The sequence below is a fragment of the Idiotropiscis lumnitzeri genome, chromosome 18 (genome assembly GCF_059441095.1).
Source record: "Idiotropiscis lumnitzeri isolate Australia: NSW breed Sydney's pygmy pipehorse chromosome 18, RoL_Ilum_1.0, whole genome shotgun sequence".
In the NCBI taxonomy this organism is placed as follows: domain Eukaryota; kingdom Metazoa; phylum Chordata; class Actinopteri; order Syngnathiformes; family Syngnathidae; genus Idiotropiscis; species Idiotropiscis lumnitzeri.
The window spans coordinates 11,231,449-11,252,749 of NC_142408.1; the positions used below are offsets into that span (position 1 = coordinate 11,231,449).

At 42.3% G+C, this 21,301-nt stretch overlaps 3 protein-coding genes across 3 annotated transcripts; 1 reads left to right on the forward strand and 2 right to left on the reverse strand.

The window, feature by feature from the left end:
- Window positions 1-1,195: 1,195 nt before the first annotated feature.
- Window positions 1,196-6,696, forward strand: eif2b1 (eukaryotic translation initiation factor 2B, subunit 1 alpha). The gene is made up of 9 exons (XM_088281375.1): window positions 1,196-1,398; window positions 2,463-2,564; window positions 2,635-2,771; window positions 3,046-3,162; window positions 3,813-3,925; window positions 3,998-4,066; window positions 5,115-5,190; window positions 5,267-5,392; window positions 6,232-6,696. Exons 1-9 carry the CDS (start codon window positions 1,386-1,388, stop codon window positions 6,385-6,387), a joined length of 909 nt encoding a protein of 302 aa, XP_088137501.1. The 5' UTR covers window positions 1,196-1,385; the 3' UTR covers window positions 6,388-6,696.
- Window positions 4,385-13,295, reverse strand: ddx55 (DEAD (Asp-Glu-Ala-Asp) box polypeptide 55). The gene is made up of 14 exons (XM_088281374.1): window positions 12,839-13,295; window positions 12,687-12,737; window positions 12,264-12,350; window positions 11,663-11,754; window positions 11,509-11,571; window positions 10,763-10,912; window positions 9,634-9,823; window positions 9,478-9,560; window positions 8,870-9,001; window positions 8,697-8,789; window positions 8,482-8,596; window positions 8,172-8,340; window positions 7,798-8,096; window positions 4,385-6,556 (listed from the first exon to the last, which is right to left on the reverse strand). The coding sequence occupies exons 1-14, from the start codon at window positions 12,944-12,946 to the stop codon at window positions 6,419-6,421; spliced, it is 1,770 nt and encodes a 589-aa protein (XP_088137500.1). The 5' UTR covers window positions 12,947-13,295; the 3' UTR covers window positions 4,385-6,418.
- A 593-nt stretch (window positions 13,296-13,888) lies between these two features.
- On the reverse strand, window positions 13,889-21,029 carry tmed2 (transmembrane p24 trafficking protein 2). Its single transcript, XM_088280773.1, has 4 exons — window positions 20,651-21,029; window positions 17,443-17,635; window positions 15,693-15,800; window positions 13,889-14,666 (listed from the first exon to the last, which is right to left on the reverse strand). Exons 1-4 carry the CDS (start codon window positions 20,828-20,830, stop codon window positions 14,542-14,544), a joined length of 606 nt encoding a protein of 201 aa, XP_088136899.1. The 5' UTR covers window positions 20,831-21,029; the 3' UTR covers window positions 13,889-14,541.
- Between the last annotated feature and the right edge of the window lie 272 nt (window positions 21,030-21,301).

Genomic DNA, 21,301 nt, shown 5'->3' on the forward strand with positions numbered 1-21,301 from the left:
CGATGATTTTTTTTTATTGTTGTTTTGACTTGTGAGTGCAAATTTTAGAAACTAGCACTGAACGGTAGCATTTGATTTCAATGCCAAAATACACAACAATCAGTAATTTTGCAGATGAACAATATATCAAAGATGAGCATTTTGTTCCTGGGATGGAACGGTCCGTCCCGGACCGATGGCCATTTTGGGGATGGAGGATGAGATTTTGTTTTTTTTTTCTAAAAAAGATGCAAGTGTTTTTTTCTCTGTCCCTTAAGTTGTCCTGAATTGCGTGTATAGTATTAAAATATTTGCTCTCAGAGCAGAATGAAATCTTGTAATGCTGGGTGACATGCAAGGAAGGAAGCGCTTTAAATGGACGCACGACAGACCAGGACGCAGGACGATTATTTGACGAATAAGGATGGAGTGATGATGATAGAAGGGTGCCCAGCTTATAGATGGAGTATGGACCGACAAAAGATCATAAAGTGCCATACATATTCTTCCATCCATTATCTGTTCTGCTTCTCACAAGGGTGCTGGAGCCAATCCCAGCTATTTTCGGGCAGTAGGCGGGGGACACCCGAAACTGGTTGCCAGCCAATTGCAGGGCACACAGAGACGAACAACCATCCACGCTCACACTCATACCTAGGGGCAATTTAGAGTGTTCAATCAGCCTGCCATGCATGTTTTTGGAATGTGGGAGGAAACTGGAGTACCCGGAGGAAACCCACGCAGGTACGGGGAGAACATGCAAACTCCACACTGGATGGCCGGAGCCGGGATCGAACTCAAGCCCGATGCTGTCTCTCACGGTGAGGCCATCATGCTAACCAGTCGGTCACCGTGCCGCCCTATATATATATATATATATATATATATATAGAGAGAGATAGATATTGTCTATATATCTATCTATCTATATATATACATAGATAGATATTGTCTATATATCTATCTATCTATATATATATATATAGAGAGAGAGAGTGTGTCTAGACGTTTGGTTGTGATTGGCTGGCAGCTGAGAACCATCGCGACCCTCGGGTGGAGAAGCGGCTTGGATAATGGACGGTTGTTACAAAAAGATCACGCTAGTCTTTCTTTTCAAATGAAAAAGTTCATGTCCAAGGGGTGGCAGTAATTCCACACAATTCACATAAAACTGCCGCTAAAAGAAGAAGCCCGCATTCTGACGTCATTTCTACGCGACACGTCAAGTCGCAGTTTGGTTGCCCCAACGCCGTGTACTGACACCCAAAAGTTGTCCACAGAAAGCGAGTCACTTTTCTGAACGGTCACTGCTTTTCTGATTAGACCTGAAAGAGTTTCCGCAAAAATCCAAGTGAAAAACCAACCACGTGAAACTGTTGGCATCCTGGAAACGCAAGTGCACCAGCATGAATGAAGAAGGTAAGCAAAGAACTGAGACGTTTCGTGTGTCTTGTCATGTGTTTGTGTCGGGTTACTTTTTGCATTCTGCGTTTTTGTGTGTATGTGCGCGCCGCGATTTAGTTTGTTTGTGCTGCCTTACTATTGTCTTTTTTATACACTTATATTTTTCATTTTGTGCGTTCTTGTTACCTTTTTATAATTTGTCATCGTGATCTGTGACATTTTGTGTTTTGGGTGGTTTTGCGATTGTGTGCCGATGCATTTTGTGTTTATGCTGTATCGGTTATTTTGCATGTATGTGTATGTCATCATGTGTGTGTTTTCACTCACATTCTGTGTGTGCAGCAAAGACGTCTCTGTCCTTTTGGGGCTTGCTGGAGCACCTCTGAAGTAAATCCAAGCACTTACAAAATATTTAGGGATCTTAGATTTTTAATTAAATACATTTTCAAAAACCAGCTGGAGAAGTGCTAAAACCATACAGTACTAGGTAGGAACGCAATAATTTTGCTAAAAAAAAAAAAGAGTATTCCCCCATTTGACTAAACGAATTATTCGATCCGCTCAATCCCAGTACCTCTCAACAGAACTGCAACCCAAATTCTAGTGTCCTGTAGTTCAAGTAAGTTGCCCTACCTTACTTCACCAAGGATATGTGCCAAGTTTATAAACTTCTTCCCCTCAATATGAACATATGACGGACATTCTGGACCTAATGATGCTGTATTTAACAGTAGGTCACTGGTCCAACTAGAAGACATTCCAGGTGGCCAGAGAGTACCAGGGTTAATTTTGAACAACAATGAGAAGAACACATTTGGCAAAAATAAAGCCAAGGTGCGGCTGACAAGTTAATTGACTGGATGGATGTATGTGTGCACCATTTTTAAGTGGTAAAATGTGAAGCCCCCCCCCCCTCAGACCGAGATGCCAACTGAATGCCCCCCCCCCAACTGATGTGCGCTGGCTCTGAAACTGCCAGCAACCTGTCATCCTAGAAGTGCCCCCGATATGCAACCATTCCATCCTTTGACTGTTTTTGTTTTTGTTGAATGTTGTGTGTTTTCCTGTTTGTGGTGCAGAGCTGTTGGAATACTTCCGCGGCCAGCTGAGGCAGGACCCTGACGTGGCTTCGGCAGTGGCTGCCATCCGCACACTGCTCGAGTTCCTCAAGCGAGACAAAGGTGACGCGAACACACTCGCATGTGCATGCACGAGCGCTGATGTTATTACTGACGAGCTTGTGACTTTTAGGTGAGACCCTCCTGGGCCTGAGGGAGAACCTGACGTGGGCCACTGACCGCCTGACCAGCGTGGATTCGTCGGTGGCCGTGTCGTCGGGTGGCGAGCTCTTCCTCCGCTTCATCAGCCTGACGTGGCTAGAACACCAGGTGGGGCGCTCACTAAACTGCTCAAATCAACCGACGGATATATAACATTGCTCTACAGCAGTGGTGGGCAAATTTTGAACTTGTGTGCCAAAATGGAATCTAAAATGTAAGAGTAAAGAAAGCGATGTAGTTTGAGTTTGCTCCCATCTAAAAAATAATCAGATTTGACAGTTAAAGTGACAAAATCGTGCATGCATGTAAGTCTCTGGTCGCCACAGCAATGTGGCAGCATTTCATGTATTTGTTTTATGGTCACCATGGCGACGGGCGGCAGGAATTGTCACGCTGCAAGAAAGTGATGGAGGAGCGTGGGCAGCTGTTTGTGGACAAGATCTCCATGTCCAGGGGAAAAGTGGCCAAGTTGTGTCACACCTTCATCAAGGATGGAGCCGTAAGTCTCGCACTCGCGCCACAAAGACAAAAACAAAGAAACGAACAAGCAGCTTTTAAGGGCCGCCGTAACCCTGGCAATGTTGGGCTGCTGGCACATCATGGGACTAAAATAAAAGCTGCTCAGATATTAAAAGACTTTCGGTAGAATGGATTGCAGATATGGTTTTCTATTTTGTAAAATATTGGTGATGAAAAAAAACTTGCCAAGTTTGCCAGTAGGTGGCATTATGAGGACATAGTTGTTTGTAGATGTCCTCAGGCCAGTACTCTCATCAAATGTTTTTTGAAAAGATACAAGCCTCTGCAGACAAGTGTAAACAGCTTTTTTTTGTAATAGCAAAACATCAAAGTTAGCCATGTTGCCGCGGCAACAGCATTGTTTAGTACATTTGTGTTTAATCTTAAAAAGGAATTGCTTTTAATTTTTTTCAGTTACAAATGAAAGTCTAATGTTGATCATTATGGTGATCCTTAATGATTTATTTTGTTTGTTTTAGGTGGTACTTGATGTAAAAAGTTTGAGAACCACTGGATTAATCAGTTAGCAAAGTATTTGCTGATTCATTTGATTAGTTGTAAATAACATGCGGACATCCCACCTGAGGTCTACGTTGTGTGACTTACTCCCACCTGTGTCTTGTGGGACAGAAAATCCTGACGCACTCCTACTCGCGGGTGGTCCTCAAGGTGCTGGAGAAGGCAGCGGCTGAGAAGAAACGTTTCTCTGTCTTTGTCACCGAGTCGCAGCCTGATGGCGCTGGGTGAGTTGCCGCCGCCGTTGTCATACACCCTGCTACTTTTTCTTCTCACCCTCATTACTGTTGTGAAAAAAGTCGACTGATGGCTGAACACCTGAGAAACCTCAACGTTCCTGTCACCATCATCCTGGACGCTGCCGTGGGGTGAGGAAGCATATGAGTTATTCACTTGTGATTGGTAAATTCTGACCAATGCCACATGTCCAATTCTAAGAGGGTGTGTACATTTGTGCAGCCTCTGTAAAATAAGTATTTTTAATTGAGTAGTCATCTTAGTTTTTTTGTTTGTTTTTAATCCCCACCAAAACGGGCAATGAACGGGGTGAGAAGACGTTTTATTTCCACATTTCCGTATCAGTGGCGTCAGGTAGAGTCCTCGTACCTTCAAAAACAGCATGTTTGGTCAAAGAGAGCACACCGTTTCAAGCACTTTTCATTGGTCAATCATTTGTTTTAAAAAAAATAACACTCACACGTGTGGGCTGCCCAGTGGCATTGATTTATAAGAGAGCGGAAAAAAAGTCAAATTTACCAAATTATGACACCAATAATGTATTGTAAAAATGAATTAGGCAGGCAAGTGTTTCCCTTGGAAATGCAATTATTTGTCATTGCGAACATTATTTGTTCATAGTAGGCTTGGAAAATATTGACATATCATTTAAATTTTGGACACAAAAGCAGAATATTTATTAATATATATATTTATCAGGATAGCAGAGTACCAATACCAGGTATCGGTATCGGGCCGATACCGGCCTTGTTTTAAGGTATCGTACTTGTGGAGGCTGCCAGTACCAGCCACTGACACTTAATGCAAAAAAAAAAAAAAAAATCTGACATCAAGTCCTCCTAGGCAGTAGTTGGCGCAATACTACGGCTGTTTGACACATCGGCGAATCATCTGTCCAAAAGAAATGGCAAACATTTTTTTGTCATCATCGTAAATGAAATCTCATGCAACAAAAGTTGCAGAGGTATAAAAAAAAAACATTATCAAAATAAATGATAATCAAATATATTAAAGACTCATATAATGTTTGTATTTACCATCGACAACAAAGAGTTGTTTTTCCACAAATTATATACTTTGGCCTAAAACAACTACGTATTGTCAGATAAATTATATAGGTGGACAAAAAAGCGACAGTTTCCCCGGAGAAATGCTATAAAGTATATTTTCATGCGTCAGGTACATCTTGGAGAAAGTGGATCAGGTCATTGTCGGCGCCGAAGGCGTGGTTGAGAGCGGCGGCATCATCAACAAGGTTTGCCAATTGCCACCTTTTTTCTTTTTCTTTGTTGGTTTGTCCATTTCACCTCCGGTGTACCTCTCCCCCACAGATCGGTACCTACCAGATGGCGGTGTGCGCAAAAGCCCACAACAAAGCGTTCTACGTGGTAGCAGAGAGCTTCAAGTTTGTGCGCCTCTACCCGCTCAACCAGCAGGACGTGCCTGACCAGTTCAAGGTAAGATGAACCGACTTCCAATGTGCGTGATTGTGAATTGCCAAGAGCTGTGGAAGTGGAAGGAGCTAATGCCGCCATCTTGTGGTAACTTGGTGCCAATTAACTATGTTAAAGTAAGACCTGGAGCCGCATTCAGACAAAAGTAGTGCTTTGCCACATCCGTTGGTAACTTGGTGCCAAGGAGCTGTTACGAAGGTGAGAGCTTCATTTACAGAAAAGTAGCACCTTGTCACCATATTGTGGGATCTTAGTGCCAGGGAACTATGTTAAAGTTCATTGAGGAACTTCATTAAGCCAAAAGCAGTGATTTGCCACCATCTTCTGGTGTCGTGCAGAGGAACTGTTGAAGGGAGTTGGAGAGCTTCATTTTACCAAAAGTAGCGCTTTGCTGTCATTTTGTGGTACCCTGGTGCCAAGGAACTATGCTGAAGTGAGTTGAGGTGCTTCATTTTGGACAAAAGTAGTCCTCTGCCATTAGCCTAGTGCCTAGGAACTACATCAAAGTGAGATGAGGAATTCATCTTGTTGTAGCCCGGTGATAAGGAACTACGTTGAAGTAATCTGAGGATCTTCATTTGGATTAAAGGTAGTTTCAAACCGTTGTTCAGATTTTTATATTTGTTGCAGGGCAAATAACAGGGGGACATTCTATAAATATATCTGCATTTCTGTTTTTAATTGTGTCATAGAAAATGTGGAATTGTCATTTTGGGAATGTGAAAAAGAAGCGTGGAAGGACTGGAGTAGCGGGGGCGGTTACGAAAACCAAAGACTTTTAAAGTCACTCGAGCATTGACGTCACCGGGCTGAACCTAACAGGTGCATGTGTGTTTTGTCAGTACAAGGCGGACACTTTGAAGAGTCGGTCCAACCTGTCGGAGGAGCATCCCCTGGTGGACTACACGCCACCCTCACTCATCACGCTGCTCTTCACCGACCTGGGCGTCCTCACGCCGTCGGCAATCAGCGACGAGCTCATAAAGCTCTATTTATGAAACATCAATAAAAAGAAAACAAAAAAAGTGTCTAATGATGCGTCGCACCAGTGATTTGTCGCTCAAAGTCCTCCTCGCCAATTTGCCCCTTCTTCAGTTTCTTGAGCAGACGAGTGTCCTCCAGGAGTTCCTCCATGTCTTGGTCGTTGCCGTCGTCGTCATCGGAGCCCTGAGGAGACCAACGCAAGCTACGCGTCACACGAAAGCACATGGTCGTTTGTTAGCCGAATAGCACAAGTTTAACTTGCTGTCCCAAAAGCAACGAAACGTCGACACATGCTCACTAAAAAAGCAGTTTTCTATGCCTGTGTGGTCTGCAAGGTCATTGCAAAGCGCAAAATGTCAAAGCACGTTGGACTCTTTGGCTCTGTTTTTTTCTTGTTTTGCAAAGAAGAAAAAAGACTTCAAATTGTTTGCAAGTGTGTTCAGGCCTGCATTCTCATCTTATCAATGGAAAGATATGAGCATCTGCATACAGGTTTGAACAGCTTTTGTTGCCTATTTACTTTACAGTGAACCCACAGTGGCAATTATGCCATTTGGCTGAAAATGTCCATGTCGGGGGGACAACTATGACTGCATTGAATCTGGTTCATATTCTTTTCAGAAATCGATGCAACTGGTCAGTCCGCACGCGAGTTATTTTTACAAGATATTAACCGATCTAAAGTAAGGGTGCAACTAATGCCTATTTAAATAATCGAGTCTTGATTATTTTGTCAATGAATCAATTGAATTTGAAAAAAAAAAGTTAATTTCCATCTCTTCATTAAAAAATAAATAAAATTGACAGTCTCAAAAATGCACAAACAAATTGATTATGATTTAGTTAATAATTTGGCCCATGTCTGAAAAATCGGCAAACCTGTATATATCATTAATTTCTAAAGTAAAAGCAGAATTTTACAAATGTCTTATTTTGGTAAAAAAATTTGCTTTTTTTTTAGGACTACAGAAATCAGAGAACATTTAAATGATTTGGACAAATTTGCGTTGCACCTCTTAAGTGTGAAATTTAGCTTGAAAAGAATGTGAAATAACTCATGTTATTTTTTTGATTTCCTGAGACGATAAGAGGAAGAACTAGGGCTGCCATTAACGATGACATGAGATTATTTGTTGATTCATCAAATCATATTTAAAAAAAAAAAAAAAACATTTTCATTTACAGCCCTTTGGTCAAAAATAAGACATTTCAAATTAACAGTGCAAAAATGCTCAAATGAATTATGATTCAGTTCCCTGAAATTCAAATTGAAGAAGGCCTCCACGCAAGAAAATTTACTGTTGAGAGGCTGAAATTCTGAGGATTTGAAGAAATTCAGATCTGTAAATGCTCATCAAAAATCATGAGCAATCAATTTGATAATTGATTAATCGTCACAACAACCAAAGTCAAATTTCTGCTACCTGCGCCCGTTTCCTTTTAGCTGCGTTCTTTTGGCGCCTGCACTTCTTGGCTTTCTGTTTGGACCACGCTTGGTTCCCGACGCCTTTCTTGGCCCTCGGCTTGTCGTCATCCTGCCGCCTCAACGTGAGTGACGCCAGCATCTTTTGCCGCTGCTTCTCACGCTGTTTGTCCTTATAGCGAATGGTGTCCGTGTCCAACGCCGTCGGCTGGAAGTTGGGAAAGCTTTTCCCGCGCAATTCCGGCATCTTGGGCAGGCGAAGGAGCGCAAAGCTGCGGGCTACTGAGGAAAAGTCCAAATCTATGGCGAGGAGATAAGAAGAAAAAAATTAAATGACAAGAAAAAAGACTTTTTAATGTTGCTTGAAGATTCGACCTTTGACCCTGAAGATGAGGCTGCATTCATGCTTGGCGTAGGCCTGCACGTATGACACAAAGGCCTTCATGCCCTTTTCAAAGATGGCGCGGTCCGCCTGCGCCAGTGCCTTCACTTTGGGCAGCACGTCCACCACGTCCTTAACAGCGGGCATTTTCTGCAGCGGACACTGCACGAGCGAACGAGTTGAGTCCAAATTGTTGCATGTTATTACTGTGTGTTTCTTTTTAATGTCACAAAATCATTCCTGTGGCGTTTTATGCTTTCCATTCATTTCAAAGGGCAAAGGCAAATTGAGTTGTGAGCTCACCCTCTGGTTGATGGAAAGAAAGTTGACATAGGACTCCTCCATCGGCAGCAGGAAGACCAACGCGTTGCCGTGGTTACCGATACGTGCTGTGCGACCGCAGCGGTGCACGAAAGCGCTGGGAAGGAGGCCCAGATGTTACGTCGACTTGCTCGTGGCCACAAAGTGTTCAGGTGACACAACAGCTGGGGCTCGCTACGCTAACGAGTATGACTTACCTGGCACTGCTGGGAGGGTCGTACTGCAGCACCCAGTTCACATCGGGGATGTCGATTCCGCGTGCCATGACGTCCGTGCACACCAGGATGCCGCTGCAATGGACACATGGCCGGCGTGAGGGAGGCGACAGCCAGGACAGACAGTCGGGCAAATGAGTCAACGGGTCGCTCACCTTTTGAGGGCTCGGAAGTCGGCGAAGATTTTGTTGCGCTTGTGTTTCATCTTGCCGTGGATGCAGTGGACGGGGACCTTCTTCACCAGAGACTCCAGAGCGCGGCCAAAGTACTCCACGCAGGCACATGTGCTGTGGAGGAGGAGAAAGGAGAACGAAGAAATGGATGAGAAAGAGGCGGTGGACCAAGGAATGGGGAGGGAGTGGAGGCAAAGGAGAGAGGAGAAGAGGAGAGGAGGAAGATTGAGTGGCAGTAGAGCAGAACTAAGCAAGATTAGAAAAAGGAGGGGAGGTGCACAAGTTGGAGGGGGAGGAAGAAGAGGAGAAACAGATGGGAGAGAAACATAAGAAAAAGGGGAGGAGAGGAAAATGAAAAAAAAGTGCAAGGAATGACGGAAAAAGAGGAGGAGGAGGAGGAAGGAGAGAATGAGGAGAGGAAGAAAAAAGAGGAGGTAACGGATGATGAGAGAAGGATGGCGAGGGAAAAGAGGAAGATGACAAATGGGAGTAAAGGACGAGGAGGTGCAGCAAGATGAGAAATAGGATGATGAAAAAGGACCAACAAGAGAAAGGCGTGACATGATGGCCGTCATGTGACAATTTGGCACCTGAAGAAGACCAGCTGTTTCTGATGTTTGTGTTGCCGTAGAAACGCCACCAGCTGGTTGAACTTGTCCTCAGCGCGACACACCTGAAGCGAGAACAACGTGAGAGGCCGACGCGAGCACGTGCACGACACACGGAGGTGGACATCCCCGACTGACAGAGTAGTAGTTGCACAGTCTGGAGGGCGTCCTGAAGGCGGTGCCGTCGGCGGCGCCCTTCTCCTTGACAATAATGCGGACCGGGTTCCTGAGTCCGGCTCGAACCAGCTTCTCCAGTTCCTGCGTCTGTGTGGCCGAGAACAAGCCTGTGCGCCGCTGCTTGGGCAGGAAGCTCAAGATGGCATTCAGACTGCCGGGAAAACACCATCGTTAGCGCATTAGCCATGGTAAAAAAAAAAAAAGAAAAAAGGAACAGTATCATAATTTTTGTGCATTTTATATGTCACATCAAGTCCTATTTTGAAATAAAGGGATGGAATTGAAAATATTTTTTTAATCCGATTATTCCTCCTATAGGGCACTTTTTTTGCTATTGGAACAAGGCTATCCCCTGACTAACTGGAGCTCGTCAATTCACTTCACCGCAATTCCTACGCTCCAAGATGTCTGTAAATAACATTACATCTGACAAAATGAAGCTCCTTGACTCCAACATAGTTCCTTGCAGAACTGGGCAGGCCGTCCCTGGGGGGGGGGAACCACCCGATGCCCATTTTGCGTCTTTCCCCATCCCGCGGGAGTTTCTGTCACTTCCGGCACATTCGTCGTGTTGTGGCTTTTACAATTGTTGTGAACTTTATCGGGCACCATAGATGGGCCCAAAAACGGTATGAAATGAGGCCTATTTGCAAATGTGGAACCGCAAATATACGAGGGTTTCATGGAAGGTTTACAAGCTAACCTTCATTTACAATCTATATTCCCTGTTGAAATGAACACAAATGCCATTAATCCATTACAGTCAAAATACAGTTTTTTTTTTAATAATAATTAATACGATATTGCAATTGTACAAAAATACGATGAAACACTGTGAGAGAATGTAAAGAAAAAAAATATTTAAAAAAGTGACAAATTACGAGTCACACCAAAAACCAGCAGCGGTGTTGCGTGTGCCTTAAAGAGGGTGAGGCCCAGTGAGTGACACCAGAAATGATCAGGTTGATTTGATATCAATTCATTTGGAACTTGATCTCCGCACAAATTCATGCCTTCGCTCAAAGTAGCCTTGCTTGTTGTCATTTTGTGTTGCCTCCTATCGTGTGAGTGGCGACTGGGCCCATTCTACCTGTTTTCAAAGCCCATGTCCAGAAGTCTGTCAGCCTCGTCCAGAACCAGCACGTCCAGGGTCTTGACCGAGCTGGCCAGGTCCACGCCGTCCCCCTTCCTGCGGAACATATCCTCCAGGCGGCCAGGCGTGGCGACCACGATGTTAGCCCTGCAACACGACAACCATTCCCTGGGCTTGGATTTGTCAATGAATACTACTTTGCGGGTGCTACGCAGGGCTGAACAATTCATCTCAATGTAGTCATGTCATTTTAAAATTGCAAAGGATGCAATTTGTAAAAAAAAAAAAAAAAAAAGGACATTTTGGTCGGTCAGTAGGGTATGATTTTTTTAGGTATGTGTATATTTGATTAACGTGTTTATACGATGTCTACATAAGTAGAGGGCAAGTTGAGTCAAATAATAAAGTTGCTGGAATCTCTCAGTGACTCTTGAGCGCCTCAGTATGTTTTAACGTGCCTGCGCCCAATAATACGGGGAACTTTTTGCATGTGTTAAATACAGAAATAGAACCTGTAACCGAGACTGCATCTTTTAATGCGGTGCACCTTATGGTCGTGAAAATGCGGTATTATAAATTTGATAGTGCTTACTGGATTACAGATTAATTGATTGCTCGTATTTTTGTGAAAATATAAGGGATAGGGACCCCGAAAAAAATGATTGCATATTACATTGTAATTGCAATATTGAGGGGAAACAAAAGCCCCAACGCCTTCCCACGTGTGCTTCTGATATTATTACCCGCTTTCCTTGAACTTTTCAATGTCCTCCATCGGGTTATTGCCTCCGATCATTAACATCTGCCTGGAAACAAACAAGAAAGGAAGTGAACAATTGCTCAAAGACTTGCTGTTCTACCATTATTCCGTTTCAACTGACTAACGGGTCGACTTACGTGAACTGAGGAAACTTCTGAAGGAAGTGTCCGATCACTTCACTGATCTGCACGGCCAACTCACGCGTGGGTGTGACCACCAGTGCGCCCACCTACGCCCAAAAAGACATACACGAATACATGTCAATTCGTGACCAATGACCGCATCGCAAAATTCCTGGAATTTTTCTGGCAGATTTCCATGAGGTGTTAGGATGGGGAATTTTGGAAATATTCCAAATTACAAACTGTGTACTGCAGGTCATTTGATGGAAAGCTTTTATATCGTTATTTTAACAGAATAGAAGCCTATGTCACATTTAGAACTTTTCAGAAAACAAGAAAAAATATAACTTTAATTTCTTTGTTGATTTGGTAACAGTGAGTATAAATGGACTTAGGGAATTATACTATTAGGCTAACGACAGTCAGGCATGAATGTAAACTATTTGACTCGGCAGAAGCAGGTATCTATGCAAAATAGTGAGCTCTTCTTGCCCTCAGGCGAGCGCATTACAGTATATTAATTGCTGATTGCTAGCGCTTCAGACACACCTCTTTCCATTGAAACATTACAATTTTGAAAATTCACTGCATTTTTCAACCTTAAACACAGACACACCTGCATCCTCTTCAGCTTCTCTTCTCTCCGGAGTAGAAGCTCCAGGACGGGAATGACGAACGCCAGTGTCTTCCCACTCCCAGTCACCTACAAATGTCATCATAGCGAATCAGAACAAGACAAATTACACAATTAGATAGGTGGGTGGGTGGACGGACGGACGAGGTGGGCACGGTTCCGGCCACGACCCTCCGGCCGTATTCCTAATAATTGTCAGATGCCCTCATCCCAAAATGGGCGTTCGCGGTGTCGGAGGATCTGACCTTTCCGACACAGGGTCGGGCTGCCCAGCTCTGGCAATGAGCATCACCTCACAACCGAAGTACATATCACAAGTTGAAGAGATGGCTATCTTTACGCTTTGACTTGCTTTTTCGTCCCCTTTTATTTATTCCTTTATTGTTCATCAAATTAGTCACTCACCGCCTCAGCAGCCACATCCTTGTTGCTCATGAAAAGCGGTATACAGGCAGCCTGGAGGGAAAACACACACGCAAAACAAGTACAACAACTTAACGTACTATACTGCACTGTTTTGATTCAAGTTGTACGTGTTGATTTACAATTGACCATACCTGGACGGGCGTCATATGCGTGAATTTGAGTTCGCGGAGCGTCTCTAAGATGTTATCGTTTAATTTAACAACCAAAGTGTCCCACATCCCTTCGGTGATGTTCTCCATGCTGAAAAAGGGGCACGTGGCGAATGGAAGCGGCAACCTGCTAAACTATGCAACAATATGTTGGCACTTCCGGGTTGCGCGTCACATCGGAAGGAAACAATAAGACCGTGAAAAATTTTAACAAAAAATAGTGAGCATTTAAAACAAAATTTAAACTATTTAAAATATGTCAAATTCTTACATAGATACAAGACATAGCGAAAACAGGTTCGCCCGTTTTAAAGCTAAAATACATCCCCGAATCGGGTTGCGACCATGTCTTCGCTCCGGGTGGAAACTTGAGCACGAGGGAAACCGTAAACCCCCAGTAAAAAGTTAACAAACTAGAATATATTACTGTAATTTACAATTTCCATAAACCGATTCCTTGCGCAAATTGTTCAAAAATAAACAGCGCCACAATGCGAACACTTCCGGGTTGTGTCTGTTTACGTTCCGGGTGTTCATCAGAGTCCGTTTTGTGGTAGAATATAATTTAATGCTACACAAATAAAAAATCGTTTACGCCAGGGGTCTCTAATCATATTTCTTGAGATCCGCCGTGCTGCAACACATATGATCAGATAAATTCTGCAAGGTCTGCAGAAGTTGGATAAGGATCCTGATTATTTGAATCCCGTGCTGTAGCAGGGAGCGATATAAAACACGCTGGGCGACGACCCTCGAGGAACAGGATTGAAAAACCCTGATGTTTCCTAAATAAATTTCAAGGGTAGATAAAGTGCCTTAAATGAAGCCACCCCCCCCCCCGAAAAAAAACACCTGGGTATTCAAAAACATTAAATTGATCAATATATAACAGTACCTCAACTCAGGAACGGTTTGTAGATTTACATGACTTCATTAGACTTTTTGGTTTGTAGATTTCATTTAATTATGGAACAACACTTGCAAATCGTGATAGAAATGTTTTTTCACCAGTATTAAAACATTTGCAACCAGTCATGGTTTCGAGTTTCTTTATTATGAAACCTGGGGCTTGTTTTTAACAACCATTCTACATTTGTACAGATGGATGCATCAGAGTCGGAGTCTGAAAAGGAGAGACTGAGTGCAGATGAGTTTTCCTGCCTGAGCAAACACCAAAGGTTTTTTTTTTGTTTGTTTGTTTTTTTTGGGAATACAAAAACTCGGGAGCACTTCCAGTTGAGATGCAATGCACAGGACGCAGCCGCCAAAGTGAGAGACCCCCAGCGGCTTTGGACGTTTAGCAAGAGTCGAAAGAACAACGACACCCCACAAAAAATTGATGTCAAATAGAGCGCAACAAAAATTACATCCAAACATTGCGTCTCAGTGAAAATGCTCCAAAACAACAAAACAAGTCCAAACTCAATCGCATAATTTAAAATCCACCCCAACATAGTAAGCAGCCACAAAAAGCACACAGCAGTCAGTAGATCAAGATTGCCCCCCCACCCACGCCACCCGTTTAAAAAAAAAAAAAAAAAGACAAAAAAACCCATCCCACCTTAATCTTGCGGCTCTTTTATACTAACTAGCAAAGAAAATCAGAAGTGGTGAAAACTGCCAGTCTGCTTTGCAGTGTGTAAAGAATTGTCTTGAGGAATACGAGGGTTCCCACCGTGCCGCAATTACACCACCCGCCGCACTTCGAAAAACCTCTTCAGGTAGTAAATCTGTCCCAGCGTCATGGCCACCAGGACGAGGGCCTCGAAGAAGGACCACAGCACCACTCGGCTGTTTGTGTTGTCATTAACTGAAAAGCAGAAAGAACAAAGGAAATATTTGTAAGTCATACCTCCCCTTTTTTTTTTTTTTTTTTAAACCAGGTTCCTGGCGTCAATGCGTACGCTTACGATACTGATTTAGCAGATAGCGAACAATTCCTTTAAAAAAACAAGATTCAAGCTGTTTATTGCCACTCATGGGTAGAAGAGTGAGAATTAGCTATCTTAATGCTTGCACCTTAAAAAAAAACAAAAAAAACAGACCATTGTTGTTTTGGGCAGGTTTTTTTTTTAATTTAGACTTTTGCACAAAAATGCTTATTAGTTTTCGTCACATTTAGTCTTAACCTGTGTTCTAATGTCCAGCTAATTCATATTAACACATATGGAAAGCGCTTTGTTGGAGTTCCAGCAGTCATAAAACGCGCTATATAAAGTTGTATTGTATTCCTATTTCTGATAGTCTTAGTCTAGTTTTAGACAATGAAAACTCCAAAAGGTTTTAGCCTGATTTTGTTAAAAATAGGCATACATGGTTTCCACCGCCAAAGACATTCTGATTGACCACTAAGGATTATGCATTAAAAAAGATAAAGTGGTAACAGTGGAATCAGTGCTCATTGCTCCAGCCGAGAACCAAAACATTTTATTTGTCAAATGTTGTGGCTTAATTTTATGTTTTTATGAGTTTTATATGTGTTCTTTTTTTCATGCATGCGTTTGGGCGGAAACAAACTATGTCCAAATATGGTCAGCTCCATATTCTCCCCACAAATTGATACGACTGGTCTGTCACTTTTATGCATTATTAAGCAATCAACTCTCCTAGTCACTTGAACCGTTTGAGAAGCGCCCTAAAACTCTGCCACTTTGAATTACAAACTACTTGGTCTCGTGACGTTCGCAATGTGAGCCCGAGGACGCTTTAACAGCAATTCCAGTCATGGCAGCCCCCTGCGATGGTCGCAAACGGATGGATTCATCTGATTCATTCTTATGTGACAACTTGTATTTCGATGATTAGGTGCCATTTCCTATATTTTGTGTGCACTCACTGGCTCTGTGTATCCTCTCGCGGACCTCCATGTACTCCTGCTCGTGCTTGACCGCCGTCATGGCCACGGCCAGCTCGTTGATCATCTCCTCCAGCTTGTTTTGGTGCGCTGCCATAAAAACAAAACAACACACACACACACAGTCACAACATTGCTCCCCAAAACACGCGCATATGTTAGGCACAACGGCGCTTAGCTACACTCGTGCCCAGAAACAAGACAAGCATCAATCGCTGGAATGCCAAGCGTCAATGAAAGGTTCCCAAACGGCTTGGTGGGGACTGATGGAATTTTTTTTTTCTTTTTTCTCCAAGCGGTGTTTTCACAGTGCGACGAGTCAAACCACTCCCAATTCCTCATTCCTCACACGCAGCAATGTGCACTATTAGTGACGTTTAACTACACACAACAATTCTGGTTAAAGCAGCACTTCCCAACTTTGAATGTGCCAAATCACAGTTTACATGCCAAAAATCTTGCAAGACCGCCAATCCAAAATTACACAAATGTTATACTAAATTTACATTTTCTGCACTGTCAATTTGAAATGTATATTATTTGAATAAAGGGACGGAAATTAAAACAAGTTGTTATTTTTTTTACCCAAATATGATTGACAAAATACAAATGAATTGGTAATCATTAGTTGCAGCCCTCCTTAAATGTGACCTTGGAGAAGAATATTGTGACTTTGTTCCAGGTTATAATATTTTTTACTTCCTTGCAAGTTTCTGCCTTGTTTTAATTCCCTTAAATAAATCTGACTAAATAACTTTTTTTTTGTGAAATACACTTTTTTTCACGTAGTATGACCACTTTATTCCAGGTTATATCATTATAGCATACATGTTTTCTAATTCTTTTACTCACATTAACTTATGAGTTTATTCTCAAAAATAAGGGAAACTTATTGTAAAATTTGTCTTAGTTCGACAATACTTTTTTTTAATCCTAATACAACCAAATTATTTGAATAACTTTTTTTTACTATGGTTTTCATAACATACAATTCATCTAAAATAAGCTTTTTTTTTGTTATGTTACAATTTTTCTTCATTTTACTTTAGTATCATTAAATCCCCATAAACTAATTACTTCCCCAGACTTTTTTCTTGTCACAGTACTTTACTTGTAATATCACTTTATTCTCCTAAATTTAGATTTTTAAAAAAAAAATTAAAAATCTGACTTCCAAATATCCCCCCATTGTGGGAGTAATATTGTTTTTCCTGTTGTACAGTTCATTCCACCTTCCCCGCTCTGAATTGTTCTAATTTTTTACTGTATTCTCAGAAGTCCAACTTCTTAGGATAATATCAAAACTTTATCCTACTAATGACATTAAAACTACAGTATGATATTACGGTTTTATTTTCTTGGGAAAACAAAACTAAATACTGCTATTTTATTATAATAGAATAACTCTTTATACGACACTAATATCAATGAACAAAGATAAGTCATTTGTAGAGATTAAAATAATTTTTTCATGACCAATTAAGTGAAACTGAATTAACTTTGGCACTACAATAAAGTGCCGCGGCACAGTGGTTGGAAACCACTGGGTTAGCGAATACACACACAAAAAGAAAACCACATTCTAGCCGCCTACCATCCCAAGTGCCGCCACCCCCTGGAGGCAAGGAGGAAGAGAGCGTCCACAAGACGGTGAAACAAAAACAAACGAAATGAGGGCGCATGAAAGGAAAACAGCTGCATGGTTTGCAAAAGCAAAGTGGGGCTCAGTCACCTTCCGTCTCCATGTCCTGGCCTTTGGGTGCCTCGCCGATATCAATGGTGAACATGACAATCTTGGGCGTCATAGTGGACATTTTATTGCTGAAGCAGAACTTGTAGGTGCCGTCCATGTGCGCCGCCACCGAGTACTTGCCGCTTGACTCCCGGTCGCCCTTGTAGATCTGCTTGCCGTCGGGACCAGTTATCTAGAAGCAGCGACGCCACGCATAATAATCAGAGACAAAAAACTATCACGGGCATCAACAAGTACAGTGCGTACTTTAGTTAGCCCATGTGTGATGTCACGTTAGATTGTGCTAGCACATGATTTCAGCTTGTATGCTCACTAATGATGGGCGTCAAGTGAAGTTGTAAAGAATTGGACATAATAGACAAAATACAGCCGATCATGTAACATTGATTCATCATTGTGTACATGCAAAATGCAAATGGTGTTAATGCTTTACGGTGCTCTCAGTTTTAAGTGCTTTAACACCATCTGGTGACTTTAACACACAATTGCAAAACCGTATTTAGGAGGGGTGTCAACAAGTTAGGAAATTTCTCTGCCGTCGGCAGGACAATTTGGGACTTTTTATTACTTTTGTGCTCCTTCGGTAACATGGTCCTTCTAAGGCAGGTGTGGGCAAACTATGGCCCAGGGGCCACATGGGGCCCATTAAATGTTTTAATCCGCCACGCCGAACTTGAAAAAAAATTAATGAATAAACCCTGTTAATGTTTTATTTGTTAAATACTGTGCTGTGTCAAAGATGGATATTTTGTTGTAATACTTTTGTTCTTTTTCTTTTAAAATTAAATGTATTGTTTTTCTCAGATGAGGTGAGGTTACCAAAATCCATCCATCTGCTCCTGGTCAGGACCCTCTGTCAAATTTTAGAACCCATTGTGGTCTACCAATAAAAAAAAGTTTACCCACCCCTGTTCTAAGGCATGCTGGCCATGTTAGCAGAGGAGTAGCTGGCCTTGCGCTGCAGCTTGACAGTGAACAGCAACATAACCCAAGAGTCCAGTACGGGTCTGACAGGCAGGTAGACAGGGCTGCTTGCAGGACTGACGCCAGAGGAAAAACGTGTTCAACTTCATGTTGATGCAGGACAAAAAAAGTCTGGCTGGCTCTTGGCCGGGGTAAAAGTCAACAGCAGCTCAATGGAAGCTTCAGCTCCAGAGTCATTTTTTATTCATGCATTTAGAGAATGAGTGTAGCTATGCATCGCCGAGTCAACGGCGTCATAAAATTGCTAATAGGAATGTAGTAATTACAGGATGAGAAGTGACTACACACAGTGTCTTTGTATTTTGGGTACACTTATTTAGGGTTGAATCAAAACTGCCAATACTCGACATCTCCTATTTAAAGATCTAGTGTGCGGTAATTTCAAAAAATGGCAATTCAAATCTTTTTGTGTCACAAGTAAAGTAATTGCAAATGATTGGTATATTTGACATAATAATAGTTTTCCATACGGAAGTGTGATGTCATACCAATGGATGCATGGCAGAGCTCACCATTGAAAGTGTATTAGGCCAGTTTGAAATTGACTCAGAAAGCGAAATATCAAATGTATCTGAGGGGATCCAGGTATTTGAAGAGCTGAAGGATGAGGAGCTTGTTGGAATTATGTTCATCGGACCAAACATGTACAAGCCAGATGCTCAGGAGAATGAAAATATTGTGCCTGAACGACCGGACATGGAGTGGAAACTAATGCTCCATAATGCTCCGATTACTTTCAAATGGCTTGCATGGTGACATTTGGGTTTTCTAGTTGAAGAAAAGGACGGTAAGATATTCGCAGTTAAGACGAAGACAGTTTGTAAACCGCAAAAAAAAATACACCATACACCGCAGTGAACACGAGCTGTATACAAAGACATTTGCAGTGCTACCATGAAAACACGACGATAACTACGCCTGTAAAAACACCTCCAAACAAGCAAACGTTATTAACAAATGCATTTGCATCTCCATTGTCCCCATCGAGTGCGAGAGCTACCACAAAAACAAATCATATTATAGTGTACATCGTGCATGACAGAGTCATTTACGCCGGTGGATTCACCATTTAATCGAGGTATCAGATGCTGTCATGGCATCACTTTAGTTGCACAGTAGTTTCAACACGTTACAAAAAAAGATGCAAGTAACTTTTTAAAAGTGCATTCATCCACCAGGATTGTACCTTCGGCTAAAATGCACCGAGGGATAAAAGTTAAGGTAAGCTTTGTAAGGATACAAATTGAAACTGTAACATAGTTGTTAGCCATGTTCCGTCATAATCGTCCGCTGCCAGCTTTGTAGATCACGTTCCTCTCACCGCCTATAGCTTGATATTCATTCTTCATTTTTAAAGTAAAACTTGTGTAACAAGTATTTAGAAGGTTGGGAATCATGCCAGTGGGGTCACAATGGCGTAATACAGGTGTAAATCCAACCAAAAGAAAAATCTAAATTGCTAAATTCCAAAATAAATAAATAAACAAACAAAAATAGTCAACCTCTGCTTCGCGGTTTTTAAATTTTCGCTTGTCATTTTCTGCGCCCGATTGACTTTTTATTCCCTACGGAAAAAAATGTGCCCTGGCTAAAAAAAAAAAGTGCCCTGGTTAAAAAAATATTGTAAAGCAATACTCCAAAACATGCAGACGTTAGGGTATTCAGGTAATCAATTTTACCATTATTATTCTTATTTACCTATCAATAAACGTGCAACATCCGGGTACTTCACCAGTACAATTTGACAGTGTTGCTGAGAGAACATATGGAAACATCCCGGCTTTTCCATCAACAAGAATAACACTCAGATCTGACAAACATATGGAAACCAATACCTATGTGCACGTTGAAGGGAGCAAAAGTCACACTTTGAAAACTTTAAATACAAATTATAACTCACGATATACACAACGAAACCATATCGCGGATAAACGATTGCTAGAATGTCGAAACCGAATGTTGGCATTCACGCAGTTGATGTCTGTCTATGACGACAAGAAACAACTTTAAAATCATTGAAGTTTACTCTTTATTTAGATATAGAAGCTTGAAAGACAGGTTTCACGTGAGCGGCGTTGAGTTAGCCGCACCGCCGCTAATGCTAACAGATGGCGGCTGACGGGACAGGACAGCACCATCACGGCCTTCGCCGCAGATTAGCGTCGCTTCGCCGCCAGATCGCTGGTACATTTGGGTGTCTCACCTCAACGTCGATATCCAGGAAGCCTCCCTCGGCGACTTCGAACATGAGCCCCATCTTGGTGCCGGAGTTGACCCGCTCGTAGAAACACTCGTCGGCTTGGGCGTCGATGCTAACGAAGTAGCCGGACGCCGTGGCGGACAAGACGGCCAGCAGGACAACCAGCTCCGACGTGGTAAACATTGTTCGCGGACTTTAAGGGGGTGGGGGGGAACAAAATGAAATAATAGCAAATAGTATCCTCGGCGCGCAATCTCCCCTGCAGGAGAAGAGTTTCGAGCGGCTGAGTTAGTGCCGGAGAGGAAAAAACTAACGTGCCAAACTGCGGCGGCTGTGTGATTGCCACGTACGGTTTAAACGGCGAGCGGCCAGGGTCAAGTGAGAGAAAAACGCGATACGTAAATACTCGCTGGTCGCCATACTACGGTTTTGAACAAGTGTGTGTGGGCAAAAGTATTTTATATAAAACTAGTAACCGAACTTTTATCGCACACTTCGTTACAACGGGATTCATAACGAAAGAGCCAATGAACAATGGTAAAACCATCGATCGGTCTAAATACAAGAGAATATTAATTAGTGCAAAGCACCACTCTAACATAATTTCCTTTTTTATGACGTGATTGCATTGTGTTACAATGTTTATATTTATGT